Source organism: Astatotilapia calliptera, chromosome 7, assembly GCF_964374335.1.
Source record: "Astatotilapia calliptera chromosome 7, fAstCal68.1, whole genome shotgun sequence".
Taxonomy (NCBI): Eukaryota; Metazoa; Chordata; class Actinopteri; order Cichliformes; family Cichlidae; genus Astatotilapia; species Astatotilapia calliptera.
Genome location: NC_137428.1, coordinates 69,787,312 through 69,809,144, shown reverse-complemented (window position 1 = coordinate 69,809,144; position 21,833 = coordinate 69,787,312). Strand labels below are relative to the sequence as shown.

The following is a 21,833-nucleotide window of genomic DNA, read 5'->3' as shown; positions in this document are numbered from 1 at the left end:
AAGCCAAATGAACATGGAGATTTCTGTGGCTGTCTGTTTGATGAAAATGCTTAATGCCTGCGCAATTTGTGGTCTTGCTTCGGCATTTAAGTTTTTCCTTATAGCTCTGACCTGTGTATGAACAGTTGGAGCTAACACTTTAGCTGCATCAGTCCTGCTAGGACACAACAGCATGGGCATCATCAGCTGAAGTATTTAACAGGTCTTCTGTGACAATTAGACGTCACACGTCCCTTTTTGATATTTTACCAGTCATTAGGTTTGTCATGAAGCCCACCACACACACAAAAAGAACCAGATGCCCTTCCTGATTTATCCCTCCCAGAGATTTGACTCCTCCCAGTGTTGAGTCTATGAATATTTCAGGTGATGTGTGAATGTGTAAACTGTACACTATGGCGCTAAAGCAAAACCAAAAACTATACCTTGAATAACAGTAAAGTAAACGTCTTAATTTGGGAACAACGTTCGCAGCTTGACTCAACAGTCAACATATATGCTGTGGTGTATATAACAGTCATATAGCATGTTGATAACTTTACAGTAAAAGAAAGTGTTAAAGGGGGGAAAAATGCTTTAATTTTGTAGGGGTGCAGCAATACACAAAATTCACGGTTCGGTTTGATACTTTGGTGTCACGGTTCGATGTTTTTTCGATACAAAAAATGTTCATGCTTTTTTAATTTGTCATTTATTAAAATTATAAATGTATATTTTACCTCAAAAGTACAGTTTTTAAATTTAATGTTGCTGAAACAAAGTAATAAAAAAGAAAAAAAAATATCTGATTGAGGAATCACTCATCTTTGGAAAAGGGAGTTTATTACAGAGAAATGGCTCTTTCCAAAATAAAAGCTCTACTATACGCTTCTTCTGGGCTGTATTCTCAGCAGCATATTAAACATATCAGGTCCCCATAAGGAGACTCATGTGCTAACGGCTGTCTAAATTACTCGGGTAAAGTTTGTAGCATGCCTGCTTGTTGTTTTTGTCTGCTTCCACTTGTCTTTGCACTAGGATGCTGTTGGAGTAAATGTGCAGTTGGGGCTGCTCGATTATGGCAAAAATGATAATCACGATTATTTTCACTGAAATTGAGATCTTGATTATTTGACGATATTTATTTAACCCTTTAAGACCTACACTGGACTGGCGGACTATAGAACAAAGTCCGCCAGAACTTATATTATATTTTTACATGTTGTAGTGCCATTTGTGGGAGCATTTCAAGTTGCTATACAACTGTTATAGCCCATATTTTAATAATATGTATGCATTAAGTCCATAGTAACTACATTAATTGCAAAAAAGTGCAATAAACTACAAAAAAAATTGAAAATCGTTTTTGGGGTTTTTTTTTTACATATATTTCTATTTGGAGAAATTTAAGAGGTTTATCCCTCAAAACTTTAAATACAAAAAGTTGCAAAAAATAGTTTACAATAACAGGAAACTTATTTTGAGTGTCTTCATAGTTTTATTTTGGAGATACACCAATTTTCATATATTGCAGGAAAAACGAAAAAACAATCCTATGATGCAAAGAAAACAGCAGGTGCATCAAAATAAACTATTTCCAGCAGTGCAATTCGAGTTCTAAGCATCCCAGAAACTATTCAGAAAAGTCAAACATGACCAGTATAGGCTTTTAAGGCCTACAAGTAAAAAACTACAATTTCCGCGAAAATGACGTCACTTCCGGTTTCGGCCAGGAAATGGCGGACATGCGATAGTTCGCGCTGACGTCTGTTTCACTGTGGGAAGTGTTACGAACAGCTGATCGGATCGGCAAAGCGTGTTTCTGGAATATTATGTTTTTGTTCCTGCAAGTGCTTTTTATGCAGTTTTTGCAAAGCTTTATGTGGAAGGAAACCGTGACCGAGGACAAGCTGATGGCATCAGATGTAAGTACAACTCCTCCGGTTTCATATGCAAAACAAATTATTGCGCTAGCTTACACGGTTCAGGTTCTACAGGGATTTAAAAATAGTTACACAACACGGAGCGTGCTGCTCTGACCGGCTTTAAAGGTTAACAATGACTTTAAAAAATAATATAAAATAGTGTGCAACACCACTGAAGGTTTTTTTTTTTTTTTTTTTTTTAACCTCTCTTTTCAACCAACAGCAGTCACTCTCCTCTCCAAATAACTTCTGCTTAGCTTTCTGAGCTTCCCTCTGGTCCTCTTAATCAGCGGTCTCCAACCTTTTTTGCGCCACGGACCGGTTTATGCCAGACAATATTTTCACGGACCGGCCTTTAAGGTATCGCGGATAAATGAGGGAGGGGCTAATAATCGGCTCAGTCATTTTTAATGATCGTTGAAAGCCCAGATCGTAATTGTGATTAAAATTCGATTAATTGAGCAGCCCTATGTGCAGTCATATTCGTTGTGTTCCCACTAGTGCTGTCAGCGTTAATCTGAAATGACGTTAACACCACAACACGGCAAATCTGTTAACGAGCTACCGCGGATCGCCCCGTGTGTGGGGCTGGACGGCCAACACGTTAACGAGCAAACTGTGCTAACGCAGTAGTTCCCACTCATGTAATTGAGCATTGGTGGCACATCCGACATACTGTTTTAGTTGAGCGTGAATGCGCAAAAACTGGAGTTTATTTTTAGATCCACTGGCATCCAAGTTCACTGTCATTTTAGTGAACTTTTAGTGAAACTCTTCTCTTGCTGCGTCACGACTGACTTTTTAGCTAACGTAAGTTAAAGTGGTAGTTTCTGTTTTTGTTTTTGACGCTGTCGCCGGTAAGAGATTCCGGAATGGCACCACTTACCTCAACATCCAGCTGTGAAAGCTGCATCAACCTGAGTCAAAAAGTGATCAAGCTGGAGCAAAGGATATCCACGCTATACCAAATCCAGGGGGCTGAATGCGAACTTGACACGATCCTCCTTGGCAAAGCTCAAACCACCGCTACTAGCGCTGAGCTAGCCGACACAGTGCACCATCCAGCTGCTGTGTCCCAAGATCCCGCCAACAGTCAACACAGGCTCTCAATTTGAGTCGCTGGTGCTTCTGCCAAGGACGAGAACTCCTGGTTTCAGCTAGGGGCCAGACCCAAGGCTCTGGTCAGCTCCACTCCACTCCAACCAGCGCCATGGACCGTGGTTGAGACGCGTGGTGGCTGCAGAGGGGGCAGGAGGATCAGTCTCTCGCACCCTCACCCCTCCGGCGCGGTAGTACTGGAGAATAAATTTAATGTCCTAGATCCTGTGGACTTTCCTCCTCTGACCGCTAGCCCTCGCCATCCCGCTGTGTCGCTGAGGTCTGCGCCATCTCCACCACTACGCCCCCGGAGCCGCGGTGGGCAACCCGACGCTGTGGTGCAAACTCACCGCGGAGAGCTGTGCTTTACCCTGGCTCCTCGGAGAAGAGGACCCACGGCGCGGCTACCTGGGAGTCACTCACGCAGTCCGGCTGGCGCATCTCCATCTGAACACCCCCGGTGCCGCGGCGCAGGCGTCTCAGATGGCCAGCAGCCCCCGGTGGCACCTCCTCTCTCCACACTGGTCCTCGGGGATTCCATCGTCAGGAACGTGTGGATGAGGGGGGCGCTCACGCTGTCGTTCCCGGGAGCCACTGTTGTTGACATAGTGGACAGAATTCCCAACATTCTGGCATCCCACCCACAGGTTAACCGGCTCATCATCCACATCGGCACCAATGACATCCCCAAACAGCAATCTGAGCTGCTGAAGTTGGACTTCCTCCAACTCTTCAGCCTCCTTGGTCAGTTGCAGGTGAATGCTTTTATCTCCGGGCCCACCCCCACCTGTGGCAGAGGGATAGGCCGTTTCAGCCGGCTGCTCAGCCTCAACACCTGGCTTTCCTCCGCCTGTGTCTCCCACGGCGTGGGGTTTTTTTTTTAACAATTTTGATGCCTTCTGGGAGAGGAGGCATCTTTTTGGGGCAGACGGGCTCCACCTCAACGCCTGGGGACGCCGTTTGCTGTCTACCAATTTGGCATTTGGCATTTGGCGTACAGCACTCCCGCACATCGCCCTGTCACTACCCCAAATTGACATTACCTGCTGATCTGTCTGCCACTGACTGATGTTCCCCTGGTCCCAGCTCCTATATTTGTTCCACTTTTAACAGTAATACACAAAACTTTGGACTCGGACCTCTCTTTCCCACAGTCAACACAATACCCGTCATAATCACAAACAGAGCAACAGAATTATCATAAATCCAGTAACTCCAAAAACATTAATAACCTAAATATCAACATCCATTCAACTCTATTGTCAAAAATCCACCAGTCTCAATCAGTATGGCACTTTTAAATGTCCGCTCTCTGTTGAACAAGTCTTTTATTATTAATGATTTAATTTTAGATAATAAACTTGACTGTTTATTTTTAACTGAAACATGGCTGGGTTCGGATGCACCAGTTGTTCTCACTGAGGCCTCCCCACCAAATTTTAATTTCTCTTTTTCTATTAGAAGTGGTAAGAGAGGTGGTGGGACTGCATCTTTAGCCAACAACACACTCACCTCCAAACAAATTTTATTTGATCATTTTACCACTTTTGAATTCCATGTTATTGTTTTCAGCAGCCCTCCAGTTTTATCTGTCACAATTTATAGACCACCTAAAGACAGCGCTGCTTTTATCAAGGAATTCTCAGAATTTTTAACAAACATACATTCAAAATATAATATAATTTTAACCGGTGATTTTAACCTGCACATAGATAATCCTTCTGACTCTGCATCAAAAGAATTCTTAAACATTCTTCACTGTTTGGATTTTACCCAGCATGTCACGCAGCCGACTCACAACAGAGGACACACTCTGGACCTGGTCATCACCCATGGGCTGTCCACCAGCGTGTCCTCTGTTGTTGACTTGGCTGTCTCAGTGTGGTTTTTTTTTTTTTTTAACATCACCGGTTTTATTCAGCGGGAGACCTCGGTGCGAACTGTGAGGAGGCGCTATCTAACCTCTGAAGTGGCTGCAAATTTTACCAGGGTTTTAGACGAATGCCCCCCTGTGATTCTACCTGCACCCTGCAATTTGATTTTTAATCATTTCAACAGCAAACTGAAGAAAAGCCTTGACTCCATTGCTCCACTCACCACCAAAAAGATTAACGTAAAACATGCATCACCCTGGAGAAACGAAGAAGTCAAAACACTCAAAAGAAATTGCAGGGCAGCAGAAAGGAGATGGAGGAAAAATTAAAAATACTATCAACCATCAAATATTTTGCGAGCAACTTAAAATGTACAATAATACATTAAGGAATTCAAGAAACTCATACTTCGCCAAAATAATCAGTAATAACAAAAATAATCCCAAGGTCCTCTTTTCCACCATAGATCATTTATTTAACCCTGATTTTAACAGCTCCCAAAGAACCCCACAGACTCGCTCTGTGAGCAGTTTGCAGACCACTTCAGGGGAAAAATCAGCGCCATCAGATCTGATATTTTATCTAATCGCGATATGTTTGTAAAGACATCTGAGGGCTCGATTGTACCTGAGGAGACACTGGACAGCTTTGTCCTGGTTAATGCTGAGAACCTTCAGAAAGTTTTCTCCACAGTGAGACCCACCACATGTCCTTTAGATCCAATCCCTTCTTCACTCTTTAAAACACTTTATGGATTTTTTGAGGCTGAGCTTTTATACGTGATGAATTGCGCTCTTCAGTTGGGTGTCTTCCCTGCTGCCTTTAAAACGGCGGTGGTGAGACCCCTTCTGAAGAAGAGCAATTTGGATTGTAATGATTTTAATAACTACAGACCTGTATCCAACTCACCATTTTTAAGTAAAGTCTTAGAAAAACTTGTTTTTACTCAGATTAATGATTTTCTAAATGATAGACAGATCCTGGAGATATTCCAGTCTGGATTTAGGGTGAACCACAGCACAGAGACGGCTCTCCTAAAGGTTTTAAATGATCTTAGATGTAACTGGGACGCCCAAAAGCTCTCAGTCCTGGTGCTACTGGATCTAAGCACAGCCTTTGATACAGTAGACCACGCTGTTCTTTTAAACAGACTGAAACACATGGTGGGCCTCTCTGGTGCTGTACACAACTGGTTCACTTCCTGTCTCTCTGACAGATCTTTTATGGTGAGTATGGATACATGTTCCTCTAAGATCCATAAAATGACATGTGGTGTGCCTCAAGAGTCGGTTCTAGGCCCTGTACTTTTTAATTTGTATATGCTGACGGTGTCATCAGGAGGCATGGAGTGAACTTCCACAGTTACGCTGATGGCACGCAGCTGTACATCTCCGTGTCTCCTGATGACACCCAGCTGTACATCTCCGTGTCTCCTGATGACACCAGACCAATGGATGCCCTTTTTAACTGTGTCTTAGATATAAGATCTTGGATGGCAGAAAACTTTTTACAGCTTAACCAGGACAAAACCGAAGTTTTAATCGTCGGTCCTGAGGCTCAGAGAGAGAAACTCTTGTCTAAATTAGAGGCATTTTCACTATGTCCTTCGCTACAAGTGAAAAACCTGGGTGTTATTTTTGACGCTGAGCTTGGTTTTATCCCACATGTTAAACATGTAACCAAAATTGGATTTTATCATCTAAAAAATATAGCCAGAGTCCGCCCTATTCTCTCTCGGGCTAACACAGAGATGTTGATGCATGCTTTTATTACCAGTCGCATTGATTACTGCCCTGCTCTCTGGTCTTCCTAAGAAGAATATTTCAACTTTACAACTTTTGCAAAACTCGGCAGCTCGTGTGCTGACGAAGACCAGAGGGCGGGCCCACATTACACCGGTTTTAGAATCGCTGCACTGGCTCCCCGTGTGTTTCAGGATCGATTTTAAAGTTCTTTTATTGGTTTTTAAATGTCTTAATGGTCTTGGGCCTTCTTATCTCTCAGATCTGCCTTTACCATATGAACCCTCGCGGACCCTGAGGTCCTCTGGTACTGGCCTTTTGATTGTCCCTAAAGTCAGGACACATACTCACGGAGAGGCAGCTTTTCAGTGGTATGGTCCTCGTCTGTGGAACAGCCTGCCGGAGGAGCTCAGGGCCGCAGAGAACGTACATGTTTTCAAGAACAGGCTCAAGACCCACCTTTTTAATTTAGCTTTTACTTAGCGTTTATTTATTTTATGCTTATTTATTCTATCCCGTTATTTTATTATTAATTTAGGCTTTACCTAATATTTATTGATTTTATTCTTATTCATTTTTTTAATCTTCTTACTCTATTTATATTTATATTGTATCCCGTTCTTATTTATTTTATCATTTTACCCTGTATATATCCTATTGTGTCATATCTCCAGTGTTTCCTCGGAGGGGGCTCTCTGCACCGGGGCTGTGATCGACCGTGGCTGCTGGGTCTCTGGGGGTCCTCTCAGCCTGGCTGGGGGGCTTCTTTGCCTCCCTCCTGCTGTGTGCCCAGCCTGGAGGCTGCGGTCTGTGACCGGCTCCCGGTGCAGACGGCTCCCTGTTATAGTGTTTCCTCACTTGGCTCATGTGAACCCAGCCCAATTTTTACTCTTTGTGTGTGTGTGTGTGTGTGTGTGTGTGTGGGGGGGGGGGAGATATATGTGTGTATTCACATCATTTATGTTAATGAGAGTGTGGGGAGTGAGTTGGAGGGTGGGGTGGGCTGCTTTTAACTTTGTGCTACATTTTTTGTATGAAAAGTGCTTTATAAATAAAGATTGATTGATTTAGTCCATGACGCGCTTACCTTCAGGGTTATACGTCACATGAAAACCAAAATAGTTCCAAACGCCAGATCTGAATGAGGGTGGGGGAGGTTCAGTTTGCCATGTTGCAACGAGCTTAGCTTCTGTCTCGCTAGCTTGCCTTGCGCTCAGTGAATCTGCGTTCGACTACTCCGCCTAGGCTGCACTGTCGAGCGCAGATCCACTGAGCGCTCAACACAGAAAGCATCATCAGAAGGAAAGTTGATAAAATTTAAAATTTTGTATTGTTTGGTACATGTGCGTACCGAACCGAAAGCACTGTATCGAACGGTTCAATATCCATACGAGTATCGTTGCACCCCTATAATTTTGGTATATTTTCATTTACATGTTTTTAAACAAATTGCATGCTCTGCAACCAGCATCAACACAGTGATGTTTGTCCTTCATGTCCGTTGTCTTGTCTGTTTCTTCCACCTCAGTGACCTGTTTTGACTCCGATGTAGAGTAAGAGCTGCCAACAAAGGGAGGGCTAGACAATTAGTCATACTTATCTTTTAACTAAGGCTTGGTAATGGTATGGTAAAATATGATGTGCTTATGGCTTTATCATAACCATCCTCCTCTCTTGTCAGAAATGAGTCGCCAGACTGCCACCGCGCTGCCCACAGGAACATCTAAGTGCCCTCCTTCTCAGCGTGTGCCCACCCTTTCAGGCACCACAGCCTCCAACAGTGACCTGGCGAGCCTGTTTGAGTGTCCTGTCTGCTTCGACTATGTCCTCCCCCCAATCCTCCAGTGCCAGTCCGGACACCTGGTGTGTACAGTCCAGCCTGTAACTGAACCTGAACTGTTTGTTGTTGTTGCTAGGAAAATTTCTTGCAGAAGCATAATTGTGAAGATTAACATTTTAGTAAACTTGTCATGAACATACTTGTGTATATATAAATAAAAAAAAAAAAAAAAAAAGTTATTTTTCTTCATCCCCAGGTGTGCTCCAACTGCCGGCCTAAGCTCACTTGTTGCCCCACCTGCCGAGGTCCCCTGGGTTCCATCAGGAACCTGGCCATGGAGAAGGTGGCCAACTCTGTCCTTTTCCCCTGCAAGTATGCCTCATCAGGCTGCGAAGTCACCTTGCCTCATACCGACAAAACCGAGCACGAAGAGCTTTGCGAGTTTCGGCCGTATTCCTGCCCCTGCCCCGGCGCCTCTTGCAAGTGGCAGGGATCATTGGATGCAGTCATGCCTCACCTGATGCACCAGCACAAGTCCATCACCACACTGCAGGTTAGAAGTTACTCAGCTCCTCAGTTTCTTCCACAAAACATGCTCCTAAAAGTGTGTGCCATTTTTACTAAGTGAGGATGAGACACTTTGAAGACTATCTGAATTGATGCTATTTAAACACGGATCGTACAGGGTTTGCAATTAAGTTTGTGACTTAGAAATAAACTCTTAGAAATAAACTAGAAATAAAAGTCTGAATAAACAGCGTAGAGTTTGTTCAAATGAAGTGGAAACATGGAAAACATTTCATACTCCATCCCACTAAGCTGATGGGGAATTTTGAGTGTGCCCTCTGCTGGACAGCAAAGGAAACAACATACTGTGTAAATGTGTGTTAATTTACAAATGAGTTGTTATAGCCTGCAGAATTTGTTCATTTTAATATCATGATTACTTTTAAATTGAAGTAACACTCCAGTAGTTTACACCACTGCTAGGTGGGCGGAGCTTCTCTGGCAACAGGTGAGCTTTTGTGCTCACAGCTGAAGCTGCCTGAGATCACCACATAAGGAAATCATCTCTCACTGATGTCATGCAAAGCCTGAGCGGCTTGTACATATAGTTGTATGATCTGTTCTGAAACCATGGAGGATCTTTGCCCCTACAACGAGAACATCCATGATGGTGGTTATCTTATCTGGCAACACTGACGTATTAAAGTTGGCATGCTACTGCAGCCAGCAGTACTACAGTACTTTTGTTTTTTGTTTTTTTGTTGAAAGTGGTTTAGCCTTTTAATTCGTGGGATGACTTTTGGCGTAATTGTCTTAGAAATTTGTTTTTAAAGCTGTAAGATTGGACTGCAAGACAACACTAATGATTACTCAGTGGCTCATATCTTACTTGGTCTTGAGAATTTTAGATGGTTTGATGTTAACAATGAGTCGACGTGTCCATTGTGCAAAAGGTGGGGGTTGCATGGAGACTTGTCTCTGCTTGTTCTTTACTGTTATGCTAAAAGTCAGCCTGCAACAAGACAGCCGGATGACAAGTGCAAATCACAACCCCTTTCAAAAAGACAAGTGCATAAGTCATTATGTCAACTTTAATGTGTTTCTCAGTCTCCCGAGTCCGAAAGTCGCGGTCTGGCACACCTTTGAACTTTCCAGTGGTCGAGGTCTCATAACGGTGTGGTTGGTATCAAGAGCATACTCCCTGTCAAATACTGGCCAGATTATTCCAGAAAATTGCGTTTAACATGAGAACAACAAACGGCTTGTTCCTTTTGCAGCTTGTTTTATAACATGTATTTATTTTGAGATCATGATGATGTAAAAGATCTTTATGTGAGCAGCGTTGGGTGTTAACTTCAGGCTGACAACTAAAGATGATTAACCCTGTTTGTGTCTCCGTCCAGGGGGAGGACATCGTGTTCCTGGCCACAGATATCAACCTGCCTGGTGCGGTGGACTGGGTAATGATGCAGTCGTGCTTCGGCTTCCACTTCATGCTTGTGCTGGAGAAGCAGGAGAAGTACGACGGACACCAGCAGTTCTTTGCCATCGTGCAGCTCATTGGGACTCGCAAGCAGGCCGAGAACTTCGCCTACCGACTGGAGCTCAACGGGCACCGGCGTCGTCTGACCTGGGAGGCCACGCCACGCTCCATCCACGAGGGCATCGCCACAGCTATCATGAACAGCGACTGCCTGGTGTTCGACACATCCATCGCACAACTATTTGCTGAGAACGGCAACCTGGGAATCAACGTCACCATCTCCATGTGCTAAAAACTTTGAAGAGAAGAGGATTTAAAAAACAAACAAACAAGTTACATATTGTTAGGGGGCATTTTTTTTTTTCTTTGTTTTCTTTTTTTTATTAGACCTCACAGTGCCCCACCCCTCTCTGCCTCACTCCTTCAGACATGGATTTGGACTGTCTAATTAGGCAGCCATGGAGGCCTGGGGGGGGGGGGAAATGGATGGCTGAATGTTTGGATGGATGAGTGGAGGAAATGAAACAAAATAGCATAACTGTGTAGTGACGGCTATAGACTTGGAAACACATTATGTGAGACCCACGCGGGGCCTCGCCCTCTGTTCGTCGTAAACGCGGACACAAACTGTCAAACTCCCTTCCTGGCCACGTGTCCCTGTCTTAGAGTGATTTCTCACAACTCATTCTCATCGCACTCTCTCTCTCTCTCTCTCACTCACTCACACACACACACACACACACACACACACACACACACACACACACACACACATTTCAGACACTACGGCTCTTCCCGAGCGGAACGTGGAAGGGGCTCCAGTCCCTGACTTGAAGGATCAAGCTATAGTTCAAAACGGACTCCTGGTCAGTGCTGGAGTGCTTGCAAGACAGCTAGCACTTCCTGTTTGTAATCCACCTCAGTACCCCTCAAGTCCCCCCACACTTTCCCTCACTCGGACTGGAACGGTTCCCACGCTCCCCACCCTCGCAGGGCTATGGCTGTGGCTGCTATTGACTATTTCAAACTGGAACCCTGAGTCCCTAAAAATCTTTATCTAAAATGTATCTTCGCCTGTGACTGGGGATCATCACTCACAGACATGAATGGCTGTAGCACCCCAATCCCCAAGTAACGTCCAGGAAAAGAAGCTTGGATCTGTGTAAAGGGTCCCGGGATTACTACAGCTGCGCGAGCTCGTTTTGCTTTCTTCTGCTCCACACCGGTTCCTCCCCCCAAAGCTAAAGATTGAGCACCGGATGCTTGTTATTGAATTGTTGACTGTCATCATCAATTATTAAACTTTGCTGTCATACTGGTTGGATGTAAGAAGGCCCTCAGCTACGTCAGCCCTGGAGTTTTATTTTCAAAGTGGACACATCAACGGCTTTCTGACATGCCAAACGCACATTGCTCTTTGCATTACAGGCTCTGTGTGCAGGTGTAATAAATTGACCTAGGAACAAAGGGGTCCTTTTTGTTTTTTAGAACAAGGAGGAAAAAACCTAAACACTGCATTTCAGTTGGAAGAATTATTTCTCAAGTCTATTTCTTTGGAACTATTAGTGGGTTTTTTTTTGTTTTGTTTTTTTGTGTGCGCGCGTGTGCACTGTCTTTGCTGAAAACCTGCTCATTTTCTCACGTCTCTTTCGTTTGTGCTCGGCCTCGTTTCTCTGTCTGCCCGTGTCTGCCTCACCGATTGACTGATCACCCAACAAGGAATGAGGGACAGTTTCTACCGTTACAATGTTGCTATTGTTATTATTACATGGAGATTATGACAATTATCGGTTTTTGTATTGAATTTTAAAAACAAACATTAAAAGGCAATTGTAAAAGTTGTGGCTAAACTTCAGTGTTTGTAGTTTAAAGAAAAAAAAAAAACAAGTTGTCATTCTATTGAAGGTTTCTTTTCTTCCAGAGTTGGGTTGCTTTATTTTATTTTCTCTTCATTTATTTGTCCCGCTGTCCTCTCATTTGTGTGGTAAGTCTTCCCCCTCGAGCCCTTTTTTTTTTTTTTGTTCAAGGATTGAGGGAGTTCAAGCCAATCATCTCTCCATTTCTCCTCATGTGGAGTCTCAGTAATGTTGCTGCTCTCCCTGAAGTCCTCCACTTCTGTTTTAATTTGTCATTAAATAAATCTATCTTTTTCATACTCTGTGCTTTTTCTTCCTTTTTTTTCCATTTTTTTCTCTGAGGCTTTTGGATTCAACACGATGACTGTAAAACTGACAGTACCTCAGTTTTTGACAAGCAAAGAAATTAATGTAAGGAACTCTACATCTAACATATCCAGTTCAGTGGATGCTCCTCCTGTTTGACTTTTATTTATTTATTTATTTTTTAAATTAGATTGGTCTTCCTGTTGTAAACCTTCATTTCAGCATTTTTGGAAGCTTTTGTTTTCTTTCCCAGTTTTCCAGGTTGTTGTTGAGCTTAAGATTTGTGAAGGGTGTTCAGGTAAAAATATTTCAATATCGGCATGAAGCAATGAGCCAAGTTTAAAAGATTTAAAACATTTAAAACAAAATTGGAATTATGATTAGGAGAAGATCAAACACTAAAACATGATGGGGGTAGGTGAAGTACTTTTTTTTTTTTTTTTTTTTTTTTAAAAGATTGTGGCCATCATGAAATGGAATAAAATTCGTTGTAATAGTAAAAGCTGATCTTCCCGACAGTCGGTTCATTTAAAAACTTTTCAGATCTACAGGGAACAGTTTTACATGAACAACATAAAATACAATGTCTAGTTCAAGTTCAAGGTTCTTTATTTGTCACATGCATAGTTATACAAGTATAACACACAGTGAAATGTAGCCTGACACGCTCCTCGACATGTGCAAAAATTGGGGGGGGTGTAGAGGAAGAACTGTGTGTGTGTGTGTGTGTGTGTGTGTGTGTGTGTGTGTGTGTGTATAATTGAAATGTACATTGTGCCTTGGTTTAGAGTGTCTGGAAGAGAGTCCTGTCTCAGTCAATTATAGATGATGTGAGAGGGTGGGTGTGTGTGTTTAGGGCACGGATGGCTTGGGGATAGAAGCTCCTCTTGAGTCTCTCTGTCCTTGCCCGGAAGATGCGGAACCTTCTACCAGATTGCAGAAGTTGGAACAGTTTGTTGCCAGGATGGGACGGGTCCTTCAGTATCTGCGCTGCTCTAGTCCAGCATCTCCTGGTGTAGGTGTCCTGAAGCGGGGGGAGAGCAATCCTGCAGCAGCGTTCTGCTGTACGGATCACTCTCTGGAGAGCTTTTTGGTCCTTCACACAGCTGTTCCCAAACCACGATGTCATGTTCTGTGTGAGGATGCTCTCCACAGCGCCTGTATAGAAAATCCTGAGGATCTTTGGAGAGACCCTGAACTTCCTCAGTTGTCGTAGGTGATACAGGCGCTGCCTAGCCTTTTTGGTCTGGACCTGAATGTGGGCAGCCCATGTCAGGTCTGAGGAGATGTGGACACCAAGATACTTGAAGGACTGCACCCTCTCCACTGGAGCTCCATTGATGATAATGGGCTTGTAGTCTCTGTGCTGACCCCTTCTGAAGTCCACCACCAGCTCCTTGGTCTTGCTGACGTTCAGCTGGAGGTGGTTGTCCTGGCACCACGATGCCAGATTCTTCACTTCATCCATGTAGGCCGCCTCATCGTTGTTGGAGATGGCACCCAACACCACTGTGTCGTCAGCAAACTTCACAATGGTGTTGGAGCCATGGGTGGCCACACAGTCTGAAGTGTAGAGGGAGTAGAGCAGTGGCGAGAGGACACATCCCTGAAGTGCTCCTGTGTTGATGGTGATGCTGTTGGAGAAGCACCTGCCCACCCTCACCACCTGAGTTCTGCCAGTGAGGAAGTCCAACAGCCATGCACACAGACGGCTGTTAAGTCCCAGATCCCTCAGCTTTGTGAACAGTCTGCAGGGCACTATTGTGTTAAACGCTGAACTGTAATCAACAAACAGCATTCGCACATAGTTGCCCTGTTTCTTGTCCACGTGGCTGAGAGTGGTGTGTAGGACGTGGGCGATGGCATCCTCTGTGGATCTGTTGGATCTGTAGGCGAACTGCAGCGGATCTGTGGTGTCTGGGATGGAGGAGGAGATGATGTTCTTCAGCAGCCTCTCAAACACCTTCATTACTACCGAGGTCAGTGCAACTGGCCGGTAATCGTTCAGGGATGAGGGGTTGCTGTTCTTGGGCACAGGGATGATGGTGGATCTTTTGAAGCATGTGGGGACCACAGACTTCGCCACGGACTCGTTGAAGATGTAAGTGAACACACCTGCTAGCTGGTCAGCACAGCAGCGCAGCAGACGGCCGGTGATGCCGTCTGGCCCCGCCGCTTTCCTTGTGTTCACTCTCCTCAGTGCCGCTCGGACGTCATGCTCCGCGATGCTGGTCACCGGTCTCTCGCTGATGACGTCACTGTCCTCGGTAGTCAGGCGGTAGATAGCATTAGCCGCCTGGCTAACCTCGAAACGGGCGTAGAACCGATTCAGCTCGTTGGTGCGTAGTCCGTGCCACATACTCCGTGTGTCGCCCTGGTGGAAGCGGGACTCCACACGTTCCCGGTACCTGCGTTTGGCATCTCTCACCGCACGCCGTATGAGGCCGCTTTGTAGGCGCTCATATCGCCAGTGGCGAGACCCGCGTTGTAGGAGGCGGTCCTGGCGTTTACTGCAGTGCGGATCGATCTGTCCATCCACGGTTTCTGGTTTGGGAATGTGGTGACTCTCGCAGTGGGGATAATCTCCTCCGCTAGCATATTGACAACTGTCACTACCCGATCCGTACCGGAAACCCGATCGGTACCCCGCATGCGCGAAAGGTTTCTACTTCCGGTCGTAGCGTTTTACGATAGTTATGGGTCAGAGTATCTGTTAAGATGTTAAGAATAACAAGTATATCTTAAAATGTTTGCAATAATGAAGCATTTCAGTACAATGTAGACAAAAACGAAAAATAAAAAGAAAGTTACGGATCAGGACTCTCCGATCCTTACTGCGCATGTGTAAAGTCTGACCGTACAAATCGGGTCTACCCGATCCGTACCGCGCATGTGCAGATGTTTTCTTCTTCTTCTGTTCGTTTAATGGCAGTTTACTCCCCAGTGTACGAGGATACCGCCACCTGCTGACCGAGCGAATAAACCCTATTATAAACTGATTTATCGTCATTACAAACGTGTGTTAAATCTGATTTAGCGATAGTCGAGTGTGTTTATGCTTGTCTGTGAGGAGAGGATTGTTGGAATAGTGATGATGATGTGCGCCATCACTGTCAATTGTCAGTAAACACTTCATCTGGCTGATGAATCTACACGTGAGATATTACAAAGTCTGCATTATTAACTCTGTAATTAGGCGCCATTCTTCTTATTTTACGGCGCTGTTGCTCAATCGGGGGACGCTCTCTGTTGAGGAGAAAAGCATGAATTTCTTTGTATACGGATTATCCATTGTTTAAATGTCCCGGGCAGTCGAAAAGAAGGCAGAGCTGTTTTTTTTTTTTTTTTTTTTTTTTTTTTTTTTATGCACATATTACAATCTCTCGTTGGGAGACAACATTTGTGCAACAACATCTTGAAAAGGTTGAATAAGAAATCAAACGAAAAAAAACAAAACAAACAAAAAAACAAAACAAAACAAAAACACATATATACATATACATAAATATATGAAGGCCATTTTTATGACATATAACAGTTTCCTTTCTGCGAACACTTTAACATACATGTGGCTTACTTAGTACACCAAAAACACAATCATTAAAAGGATAGAGATTGAGTCCCATTGTCGCATATCAAAGCAGCCTCTTTACATGAATCCCTCAGTAATTCTAAAGATGACAAGAAAGATTTTAATTCAATTTTCAATACAGTTAGGGAAGGTCTTTTACTTTTCCATTTGCATTTGTGTATGTGGTATTTGCCCATAATTATCACCACCTTGTGTAGCATGGACAGTTCCTTAGATGGATCACCATTATTATATAAAACTTGTGTTAGAGTCAGTGGGGTCATCCCATCTATTCTTATACTCAACCAGTCTACTAGATCTTGCCAAAAGTCAGTTGTTACTGAGCAGGAAAAAAACAAATGATCAATACTTTCCGCATTTTGTGAACAAAATCCACATGGCTCTACCTCAAACCCAAACCTTTTTTTAAGCATTTCAGCTGCTGGGTAATATCCATTAATTATTTTAAATTGCATTTCTTTGACTTTGGGGGGGATAGGCCATTTTAAAAAGTGCGTTATTTTAACATTACTCCCTTTTAGTTTTGTGTTACTGTTAAAGTCGTGAAATAATTTGTTTTTAAATATCTTGTTCATGGTTTTATTATTACAGTTTTTATCCGTCAAAGGAATCTGGTTTAGATGTAAAGAAGGTAGACTAATTTGTGCCTTAGAGTAATACAAATAACCTTGAATCAAACTCAACAGAGGTAAGGGGATTGCCTTACAAACCTTGTCATATTCTCTAAGGGAACACTGAATGTTAAACTTCGCATTAAAAACACCCACTGAGAGAAACTGACCCCTTTCATCAAGTAAGTCTGTTATAAAGATTATGTTTTTTTTCAAACCACTCTTTAATAAACAATGACTTCTTATTAATTGTAATTGTTCTGTTATTCCACAAGGTGGAGCAATGTGGTGAAAAGTTATGGGCAAACACTATCTTCCAATAAGACAAGACCTGCTTATGATATTCTGACAGTTTCACAGGCAACTTCAATATATCAAAATCACATTTCAGGAGAAAATCCAACCCTCCCACCTTTTTGAAAATATTTTTTGGGATATGGAACCATATGGAGTCAGGTTTCAAGAGGAAGGCTTTTAAATACTCCAACCATTGATTGAAAATCAATTGACTTTATACCACCTTTAGCGTAATCTTTGACAAGTTGTGATTTTTTTAATGTAATGTGTTTTATTGCGCCAAATGAATTGATAGATTATAGAGTTAATCTTTTTAATGCTTTTCGGGGTAATGTATAGTGAGTATGCTGGATAAACCATCTTTGAGACGCCCTCTGATTTGGATAATAGATTGCGTCCAAAAATTGTAATATCTCTCGTCAACCAATGATTTAGTGTTTTGGACATGCCATCAATTTTGTCTTTTAGGTTTTTTGATTCTCTAGTGTTGATGTCTTTGTCTAAATAGATGCCTAGATACTTAACTTCATTTTTCACTGGAATCGTCCTCATGCTATTTTCCAAACAATCATAAAGTGGCAAAAGTTCACACTTCTGGGAGGCTGTAGCTCAGGTGGTAGAGCAGGTCATCTACTGATCGGAAGGTTGGTGGTTCGATTCCCGGCTTCCCCTAGTCTGCATGCCAAATATCCTTGGGCAAGATACTAACCCGAAATTGCTCTCCGATGCATCCATTGGAGTATGAATGTGTGTGAATGTCAGTTGTGCTTGTGCGAATGGGTGAATGCACAAGTTGTGTAAAGTGCTTTGAGTGCTCAGAAGAGTGGAAAAGCGCTATATAAGAACCAGTCCATTTACCATTTAGGTTCAGACACAAGCCTGAAGCTTTAGAAAAAATTGAAATGACATTCAATGCTTTCTCGAGTATTGATTTATCCTTTAAAAATATTACTGTGTCGTCTGCAAACTGACTTATTTTCAGTTCAATATCAAAAATGTTTATTCCTTCGATGTCTGAATGGTTCACAATGAGGTAAGCCATTAATTGAGTGCAAAGAATAAATAATTTTGGAGAAATTGGGCAACCCTGTCGAATTCCACAGAATATGTCTATCCTAGATGTTATGCCTGGATTGAGTGAAACATAACTATAAATTTGCTTGTAGAACAGTTTGATCACTTTGCAAAATTTGTTTCCAAATCCAAAAAGTTCTAAAGATCTAAATAAAAAATTATGGTCTATTGAATCAAATGCCTTAAAAAAGTCAATAAATAGTATTAAACTTTCTGAATTAATAAAGGATCGATAGTCAATCATATCTAATATTAATCTTATGTTATTATGAATCTGCCTTCCTTTAATAAACGCTGATTGGCACTCATCAATCAATTTGGTTAAGACGCTTTTAAGCCTATTCGCATATACTAAGGCTAATAATTTGTAGTCGTTACATAAAAGTGTTATGGGTCTCCAATTGTCTAGCATTTGTAAATCTTTGTTTGGTTTGGGTAATAAGGTTATTAATCCTGTTTTCATTGTTGGGGATAGTTCTTCATTTTTTAAACAATCCAAAAAGCCATTAAATAACAAATCTTTAATGTCTTGCCAAAAGGTTTTATAAAATTCAATCGTTAAACCATCAATTCCAGGCGATTTTCCATTTTTCATTTGTTTTAGAGCTGTATCTAATTCGGATATATTCAAATCTTCTTCTAACCATGTTTTATCATCCTCTTCCAATTTTTTAACCTGATCTTTAATCATATCAAAAACATATCTGCATTTTCTTTTTCAGTTCTTGATTTATACAGATTACTATAGAACATGTTAATTTCCTCACTTATTTTGTTTGGTTCCTCAATTATAGTACCATCCTTACTCAATTTAGTTATTTTTTTTCTTTGTTTGTCTACACTTCTCTATGGTAAATGGTAAATGGCCTGTATTTATATAGCGCTTTACTAGTCCCTAAGGACCCCAAAGCGCTTTACATATCCAGTCATCCACCCATTCACGCACACATTCACACACTGGTGATGGCAGCTACATTGTAGCCACAGCCACCCTGGGGCGCACTGACAGAGGCGAGGCTGCCGGACACTGGCGCCACCGGGCCCTCTGACCACCACCAGTAGGCAACGGGTGAAGTGTCTTGCCCAAGGACACAACGACCGAGACTGTCCAAGCCGGGGCTCGAACCGGCAACCTTCCGATTACAAGGCAAACTCCCAACTCTTGAGCCACGATCGCCCCAACTAGACTATAGAAATAAGATGAATTTTTTTCTCCATGCTCAATCCACTTGGCTCTAGACCTTACATATGCTCCTTTAGCTTTAATCAAGTACACCTCATCTAGCTTATTTTGTAAAGTTTGTAAGCGTTCTGACTCTTCCGCAGTCATACAGGGTTTACCACATAATAAATGAATTTGTTCAATTAGATTTTTCTGTTCACATACGCGTAGGGCAGACACTTTCTTTCCCGTTTCTATAGCTAATTGTTTCACACTATATTTAAACCATTCCCATTTACTGACATTAGTCATGCTCATATTGTTAATTTCTGATTTAAGTTCTTTAACTTGTTTACAGAAGTCTTCGTTTTGTAATAAACTATTGTTAAATTTCCATATGTTGTCAGATCTTTGTTGTTTACGTAGAGATAATAAGAGACTTATCAGACAATGATCAGTAAGTGGGGTTGACTGGGTCTCACATTTCGTAACATATGATGATACTGTTTGGGAGACAAGCCAATAATCTAATCTTGAACATACGTTTTTATTTGATGGACTAAACCAAGTATATTTCTTCGTATTTGGGTTTGTCATCCTCCAATAATCGATCATATTGGTTGTCGTACAAAAGTCACAAATAATGCTATCGTGTTCTGGTTGATTTCCTCTTTGTGGTTGTCTGTCAAGCCATGAGTTAGGAGCCAGGTTAAAATCGCCTCCAGTTATCACCTGGGTAGAACCATATGTAGTACTCCACTTTGCAATTAATTTACTTAAGTTAGACATCATATTTCTATTTAGCGACCTGTTATTGTATCCATACACGTTAATAAGAATAATTTTCTGTTCACAGACTTCTACCAACACCATGATCCAATGCCCCATTCCGTCGCTTTTATGATCAATAACTCTCCCTGCAAATTTGTTGAATAAGATCATAACTCCTGCTGAGTGAGTAGTACCATGTGAATAAAGAATACTATCTCCCCATTGATGTTTCCAAAATGTTTCCTCTTCCTTACCAGAATGTGTTTCTTGTAAAAACAAAATGTTTGCCTTAAGTTCCTTGCAGAATAAGAACATGGCCTTACGTTTGACATTGTTTTTTTAAGCCTCGAACATTTAAGGAACTTAATAAAACAGCCATCTATAAGATAAAGAAAAAACAAAAACAAAACGCAAGAACAAAATACAAAACAAGAACAGTAACGGCTTCCTTGGCACTTACTAGAAGAAAAAAAAAAAAGTGCTTGAAGCAGGAATAAGCCTAGTGTCCTACCTATGTAATCATAACAGTACTCCGACCCTATCACAGTACTACCTCTTTATATATGCGGCAATTTTAGCTCTGGATAGCCCACGTTTAACTACGGCTTTGCTTTTTGACCCTCTCCTATTTTTTATTTGTGTATTTTTAACAGATATGTATATATAAACATATATATACACACATACATACCCACATTTTATGGTTAACTTGTAGTGACTTCTTCAAGTGCATCTCACAGATCGATCCTTTTACCGTCTATTATTGCATAACCCTCCTTTAGGAATGCTCTTTTGCCGTTGTTTCGAGCTTCCTGCACCTTGGGCCACAGCTTGATCCGAGCTTCACGGTCTTCTTTGGAGAAGTCTTCTTTAAATTTTATGTTCAGTTCTTTGCAGACCCTGGCCTCTTTGGATTTCCTCCATACTTCATCCCTTGCTGTCCTCATGCTGAACTGTATGATGATTGGTCTTGGCACCTTGTTGCTCACTGCATTGTCTTTCTTCCCCAGTCGGTGTACTGTATCAACCATGAGCTGCAGTTTTTCCACTGATACAGGAACCATTCTTGTTAGAATGCCGATCACTGTTTCACGTGTATTCTCGTTGTCCTTCTCTGTCAGACCCAAAATTCTGAGGTCCCATCTTCTGCGGTAACGTGCACTCTCCCGACAGCTCTCCTTTAATTCTTTGTTTTCCTTCACCAGCGACTCCACCTTCGTCGTCAGCTTGTCAATTTCCTCTCTGTTTTTTTGGGTCGCCTGTGTATTTACTTCAATGCGTTGTTCGAAGGCTTCCAACTTCTTTTCAAGCGAATCAAACCTTTCCTCGCATCTCTTTGTGAAGCCAAGTAAAACTTCATATACATTCTTGATGCTCACCTGCTTCTCAGTTATTTTGCTTTTCATTTTTTTGGGATTGGGACTTGGTAACGGAGTGTGGTCACCTATGGGTCTTCCGATCTCTTTCTGAAGTTCCATCTCTTCTATATCTTCATCCTCACATGCTTCTCGCATAGCAGCAAGGTTGTAATCATGGTCGGAGAGGCTACCTGTTAGCTTGGGGTTAGCCATTTTTATCGCTCTAAGTTTATCTTTGTGTCTGCCTGAAGGTCTGTCAAAGTAACTTCCAGGGGGTTTCGCTTGCGTTCTACTTCCTTTGGAGTAACAGTTTGTCAGTAAAGTATTTTACAGGACATCAAAATCACGTTTCTTAATCAGACCCGCAGATTGTACAACCGCTTATTCCGCCATCTTTCTCTCCCCCTCAGAAGGCAGA

The 21,833-nt window shown here is 42.3% G+C and overlaps 1 protein-coding gene across 2 annotated transcripts in view; it reads left to right on the top strand.

Moving 5' to 3' along the window:
• Nucleotides 1-12,543, top strand: part of siah1 (siah E3 ubiquitin protein ligase 1) — a 40,757-nt gene extending 28,214 nt beyond the window's left edge. For both annotated transcript variants that reach the window (XM_026176824.2, XM_026176823.2), the window contains 3 exons: nt 8,300-8,481; nt 8,655-8,951; nt 10,309-12,543. In XM_026176824.2, the coding sequence (XP_026032609.1) occupies nt 8,302-8,481; nt 8,655-8,951; nt 10,309-10,680 (849 nt within the window). In that variant the 5' untranslated portion in view covers nt 8,300-8,301 and the 3' untranslated portion in view covers nt 10,681-12,543. The remainder of the gene's footprint in view (nt 1-8,299; nt 8,482-8,654; nt 8,952-10,308) is intronic.
• Nucleotides 12,544-21,833: the final 9,290 nt, after the last annotated feature.